Source organism: Entelurus aequoreus, linkage group LG06 (genome assembly GCF_033978785.1).
Source record: "Entelurus aequoreus isolate RoL-2023_Sb linkage group LG06, RoL_Eaeq_v1.1, whole genome shotgun sequence".
NCBI lineage: Eukaryota > Metazoa > Chordata > Actinopteri > Syngnathiformes > Syngnathidae > Entelurus > Entelurus aequoreus.
Window position 1 is genome coordinate 37981545 of NC_084736.1, and position 6819 is coordinate 37988363.

The 6819-nt window shown below is 38.1% G+C and overlaps 1 protein-coding gene across 2 annotated transcripts in view; it reads left to right on the forward strand.

The window, feature by feature from the left end:
* si:dkey-32e23.4 (dynamin-1-like protein) overlaps nt 1–1557 on the forward strand; it is a 58010-nt gene extending 56453 nt beyond the window's left edge. The window contains exons 16-17 of one of the 2 annotated variants that reach the window (XM_062050695.1): nt 1108–1238; nt 1322–1557. In XM_062050695.1, coding sequence (XP_061906679.1) covers nt 1108–1215 — 108 coding nt within the window. In that variant the 3' untranslated portion in view covers nt 1216–1238; nt 1322–1557. Of the gene's footprint in view, nt 1–1107 lie in introns of both variants that reach the window. The other variant, XM_062050694.1, reaches the window with a different exon arrangement.
* The last annotated feature ends 5262 nt before the right edge of the window (nt 1558–6819 follow it).

Genomic DNA, 6819 nt, shown 5'->3' on the forward strand with positions numbered 1-6819 from the left:
AATTAAATGAACTTAATAATGTCATATCACAGACTACAGATTATCAAGTATTCTTTTTGAATTAAATCTAAGTTTAACTTTGTCACACACCACCGTATGTGTTGTTATGATTAATAATACCAGTGACAATTGAGCTTTCTACAGTTTAAATTGACTTAAGTAACAGTACAACAAACGTCCACTAGATGGCGGCAGATGACAACAAATGAAAGTTAGCCGACCTGAACAGGTAATGCAATCAGAGATCGCCTAACATCATAAAACACACACATTTCACAGCTAAATATGACTCATTGTGTACTATACACATTAAATATAGGTACATACCAACGATGCCACGAACAGCATAAGATGTGATAGTTGTTTGCTGAGAAACACGAGGAGTGAAGCGGAGTTGTGCGCACCTGTCTGAAATCTTTCCGGAGTGTAAACACGTGACCTATCTGCGGGTTTCTTAAAGGTACAGCTCACTTAACAGAACCAACTGAAATGACTTGGAAATAACACACACTGAATAAAGTAATCTTAATAACTGAGGCAGAACAATTACATTTTAACAGAAGTGTAGATAGAACATGTTAAAAAAGAAAATAAGCAGATATTAACAGTAAATGAACAAGTAGATTAATAATCCATTTTTACAGTTTGTCCCTCATAATGTAGACAAAATAATAGGTAGATAAATGACACAATATGTTACTGCATACGTCAGCAGACTAATTAGGAGTCTTTGTTTGTTTACTTACTACTAAAAGACAAGTTGTCTAGTATGTTCACTATTCTATTTAAGGACTAAATTACAATAGTAAACATGTTTCATGTACCCTAACATTTTTTGTTACAATAAAGACAATAATGACATTTTTTGTGGTCCCCTTTATTTAGAAAAGTATCAAAGTATCCAAATATAGTTTGGTACCGGTACCAAAATATTGGTATGGGGACAACCCTAGCTGCAATAAATCAATAAAAAAAACTCCAATGACACGAGATGACACCTACAGTGCTTGCTGGAAGTGTGTTAGGGTGAGCAAACCAAGCGCTTCTAACTCTGCCGTAAACTTCCCCTGAGCGAGTTGTAAACAAACATGTCGGCAATTGTTTCAGAGGAAGACCTTTCGCCTGCTATTTGCGCCAAATGTTCTGCAAACATCGAGCATCAAGACATCAAACCTTATCAGCCACCGGAAGCCCTACCAAGACGCCTGCTACTAAAGAAGCTAGCCGCAAAGAAAAATGTGTGTTGAAACTTCAGGGTTCAACATTTCAGAGTTCATTTTCGCTCTCATTGTGTTCTTTTAATTCATACTGATTTAAATAGAGTTGAGTGTTGGGGTTTGTGGAGGGGGCCGTGGTCTGCGGACCTGCAGCGAAGCGGGGTGTGCCAGGACCGGCTGCGAGATCAGCGACAGGTGCGTAGATGGCCCACCTGGGCCTGTTTATCTAATCACCTGTCGCTCTGTTAAAAGGCAGCAGCCGGGGAGGAGAGTGTTGTTGGAGTTGGAGCAAGAGCGAGAGCGAGCCTGAGAAAGAAAAAGACAATTGCTGAAAAGCACCTAAGAGACTTTATTGCAAAATAAAACTATATTGTGAACCTGATCCAGGCTCTCATGTCAATGCTTGGTGGTCCGAGGAACCCGGAGGGAAGGAACTTCCACAGGATTATTTAACAGAATGAATCATGTTTAAGCAAATTAACCCTGTAGATTGTTGCCCCTGTGGTTAGCACAGGGAAACCCCGTGCATCAATCAACCATGGACGGCTGGGCAGCACCTGAAGTGCTGCAGCCTGCCACGTAACTCATACTGATTCAAATAGAAATGAGAGTTGGGTTATTTAACAGAATTAGTCAAGTTTAAGCAAATTAACCATGTAGATTGTTGCCCCTGAGGTTAGCACGGGGAAACCCCAAGCATATGTTGTAATATGTATATGTGCTTTACTATGGAGGTTTTGTCCCACTCTAGATTGTATTTTTTTACTCATCCTTCCCCTTGCTGCTTTCACCAGAGATGGACACTTGAACACAGACGGTAAATACAAATAAAACTTGCTGGAACAAAAAGATCATGTTTGAAATAGTAATAGTAGAGGGTAGTAGTGTGTAAAATGCAGTAGATAAAGTTAAAGGCACGGTATTACTGTTAGCCAGCGGTGGAAGATAAGTTAGCCGTGCAAGCTAACCATAGCTCGTAGCATGAGTGTACTACCGATGTTTTAAGTTCATAGAGTGCATGGTGACAATGTAATGTTCGTTTGAAAACATAGCCATAATTATTTGAAATCTGACTTTTAGAAATGAATAGTTATTAGCGCTATTCGCTAATTTGTGAAAATGTGTTACTTCCGGTTTGACGCTAAAAATGTAACTTCGCAGTAAAAGCATTTCCTTACTTCTAGTTTAAAGTGAAGAACGTACTTTCACAACGGAAGTGCTTTAGTGCAATAATAGTTCAGGAAACTAGCTGTAAAATGCAAGTGAACTCGATGTGACACCATGTGGACATTTGATGCTGTTTCTCAAGTTAGAACACAGCTGATGAAATGGAAATGTACTTTAGTTTTATTATAAAAAGAGGAATGTTGGACAACCACAGAAGTGGTGAGCAGTGACATACACTATATTGCCAAAAGTATTTGGCCACCTGCCTTGACCCACATATGAAGTTGAAGTGCCATCCCATTCCTAACCCATAGGGTTCAATATGATGTGGGTCCACCTTTTGCAGCTATTACAGCTTCAACTCTTCTGGGAAGGCTGTCCACAAGGTTGCAGAGTGTGTTTTTAGCAATTTTCCACTATTCTTCCAAAAGCGCATTGGTGAGGTCACACACTGATGTTGGTGGAGAAGGCCTGGCTCTCAGACTCCGTTCTAATTCATCCCAAAGGTGTTCTATCGGGTTCAGGTCAGGACTCTGTGCAGGCAGTTAGCGATCGTTTATTTTTTCCTCTCGCCTGGACTTTTAACATGGAGGATTACATACCTAAAATAAAACAGTTTTCTAAACTGGACTTTCAATCGAAGCAGGGGGTAATAATTAAAGGAAGATCTCCATCGAGACAGAGAGACTTTTAAAACTGAAGAAAGATAAGGAAGACTTCTATAAACAAGTTATCGATGCTTTTGTTCAGAAGGAGCGGCACATGGACTTCATTTATAAGTAAAGGTAAGACCATAATAAAGTTTTTTTTATTAAATGTGCTTTTTTGTGTGCTACAGTTTGTATGTGTAAAGTTAAAGTTAAGTTAAAGTACCAATGATTGTCACACACACTAGGTGTAATGAAATGTGTCCTCTGCATTTGACCCATCCCCTTGATCACCCCCTGGGAGGTGAGGGGAGCAGTGGGCAGCAGCGGCGCCGCGCCCGGGAATAATTTTTGGTGATTTAACCCCCAATTCCAACCCTTGATGCTGAGTGCCAAGCAGGGAAGAATACTGGTATGAGCTTTTAAACATAACCCGTTAACTGCTGCCAATTAAATGGTGAATAAGATACTCTTTAGGGTTCATATGTTTGTAAATCTGACTGTGATGAAGTCAGTGCCTCACCAGCCATGAACCTCACCGCACGTCACTGGCACACACAACAAGAAGGAGACGAAACAGAAGAACTAAGAAGAGACAGTCATGGCGACGACAAGTAAGAAGAAGAAGTACGCTTGCAAGTTCCAAAATAATTGGAAACAAGAATTTCAGTTCATCCAGGACAGTTTGAAGGAGGAGTGGTATGCTGCCTGCAAATTTAACCCTAAACTCACTCCTTTCCTGCAAATTAAATTTCACAGATGCTGCCCATACCATGGTCCTTCAAAGGCTGTGCTACTGGCTGCAAAGCATTGCACTTTCAAGTACAACAATGAGTAGAGGAGTGTTATGTGTGTGTATATGTGTAAATAAATGAACACTGAAATTCAAGTATTTCTTTTATTTATATATATATATATATATATATATATATATATATATATATATATATATATATATATATATATATATATATATATATATATAATAAAATAAATAAATATATATATATATATATATATATATATATATATATATATATATATATATATATATATATATATATATATATATATATATATATATATATATATATATATAGCTAGAATTCACTGAAAGTCCAGCATTTCTTTTATTTATATATAAGTATATATATAAATATATATATATATATATATATATATATATATATATATATATATATATATATATACATATATATATATATATATATATATATATATATATATATATAAATATATATATATATATATATATATATATATATATATATATATATATATATATATATATATATATAAATGTACTCCTCCCCCTTAACCCCGCCCACCTCAAACCCCCCCCCCCCCCCCTCGTGGATGGATGTTAGCTGCTAGCTAGCTAGCCATGTCTTAAAGCACCTCTTCCTGAGGGTGTTTCAGTGTTATAACTTCACCTTCATCTTTACTTTTTACACTAAAATGCGTCCATTCTCCCTTTTCTGTCTACACACTGTGTCTGCTTGTAAGTACTCTGTGTGTGTGCGCTGCCAAACATGCTCCTCTGCTCGTAAAACCAGACGTGACTTCGAAGCGGGTGCAGGGGTATGGGGGACCGGTACGTTTCAGAGACGGTATAGTACTGAATATGATTAATCAGTATGGCGGTACTATACTAGTACTGGTATACCGTACAACCCTAGTGGACAGTGCAGGTTAAGTTTCTTATATTCCTGTTATTTCTTGTAAGGCAGTGCTTCTCAAACTTTTTCCACCAAGTACATCATGACCAACATTAAAAGTAGTGTAGTAGGACTAAGTATTCAGTAAAAACAAGGCAGAGGTTTTATTTAACAAGTATTTTTGTGGCCATTGTAACATTGCACACTGAACAGTAACACTGTGTTTGAAAGTAGGAAAATAAAACACTGTACTTTAATCAAGTTATTTCATTAGGGTACTTGTTGTACATGTACTACATTTTGAGAAAGACTGTTGTAAGGGAATTAAGTAATGAATTATGGACACAAACAAGCAAGTAAACAACAATTAATGGCCAATGTGTTCACATCTTATTTGAATAAATTGCAAGCAGCACTTTAAGTTGAATTAACAGGAAACCTTTTCTGCTCTCATTTTCAACGTTCAAGACGTTTTCAATAAAATTACAATATCCAACATTTTAACATAATTACCTGCTACTTCTGTTGTTTATCAACATAGAAACAAAACAATATTCATATAAAAAACAAAGTGCAACCAACATGTTTTTAGGTGGAATTAACCAGAGCTGCACCTGCTACTTTGGCTGGTGTTTTTCCTCATAGAATTAATAGCAATACAACAATAATATACTAAATTAAATGTTTTTCCTCATAGAAATTATAGCAATACAACAATAATATATTAAATTAAATGTTTTCCCTCATAAAAATAATAGCAATACAACAATAATATACTCAATTAAATGTTTTCCTCATAGAAATAATAGCAATACAACAATAAGATACTAAATTAAATGTTTTTTCCTCATAGAAATAATAGCAATACAACAATAATATACTAAATTAAATGTTTTTCCTCATAGAAAAAACAGCAATACAACAATAATATGCTAAATTAAATGTTATTTTCCTCATAAAAATAATAGCAATGCAACAATAATATACTAAATTAAATGTTTTTCCTCATAGAAATAAGAGCAATGCAACAATAATATACTAAATTAAATGTTTTTCCTCATAGAAATAATAGCAATACGACAATAATATACTAAATTAAATGTTTTTCCTCATAGAAATAATAGCAATACGACAATAATATACTAAATTAAATGTTTTTCCTCATAGAAATAATAGCAATACAACAATAATACCGTATACTAAATTAAATGCTTCAGATTAAAAGAGCAGTGTGGTGTGAACTGCCTTTGAGCTGTAGGGCCTTTTTAAAGCACTTTTTTGAAAGAAAAAAATTAAGATTCTTGTGAGCGTGCTTACTATGTTTATTCAACTCACATCAGACCTCCTAGATCCTAGGAGCTATGTTGTCTGGGGGCTTCTATGCCCCCTGGTAGGGTCTCCCAAGACAAACTGTTCCTAGGTGAGGGATCAGACAAAGAGCAGCTCGAAGACCTCTATGAAAAATACAAACAAAGGACCCAGATTTCCCTCGTCCGGACGCGGGTCACCGAGGCCCCCCTCTGGAGCCAGGACCGGAGGTGGGGCACGATGGCGAGCGCCTGGTGGCCGGGTCTGTCCCCATGGGCCCGAAGAGGCAACGTGGGTCCCCCCTCCAATGGGCTCACCACTCATGGGAGGGGCCATAGAGGTCGGGTGCGATGTGAGCTGGGCGGCAGCCGAAGTCAGGGCACTTGGCGGTCCGATCCTTGGCTACATAAACTAGCTCTTGGGACGTGGAACGTCACCTCGCTGCGGAGGAAGGAGCCTGAACTAGTACGCGAGGTGGAGAAGTTCCGGCTAGATATAGTCAGACTCACTTCGACGCACAGCAAGGGCTCTGGAACCAGTTCTCTCGAGAAGGGCTGGACTCTCTTCCAGTCTGGCGTTGCACGCAGTGAGAGGCGACGGGCTGGGGTGGCAATTCTTGTTGCCCCCCGGCTCAAAGCCTGCATGTTGGAGTTCAACCCAGTGGATGAGAGGGTAGCTTCCCTCCGCTTTCGGGTGGGGGGGACGGGTCCTGACTGTTATTTGCGCTTATGCGCCAAACGGCAGCTCAGAGTACCCACTCTTTTTGGATTCACTCAAGGGAGTACTTGAGAGAGCTCCCCC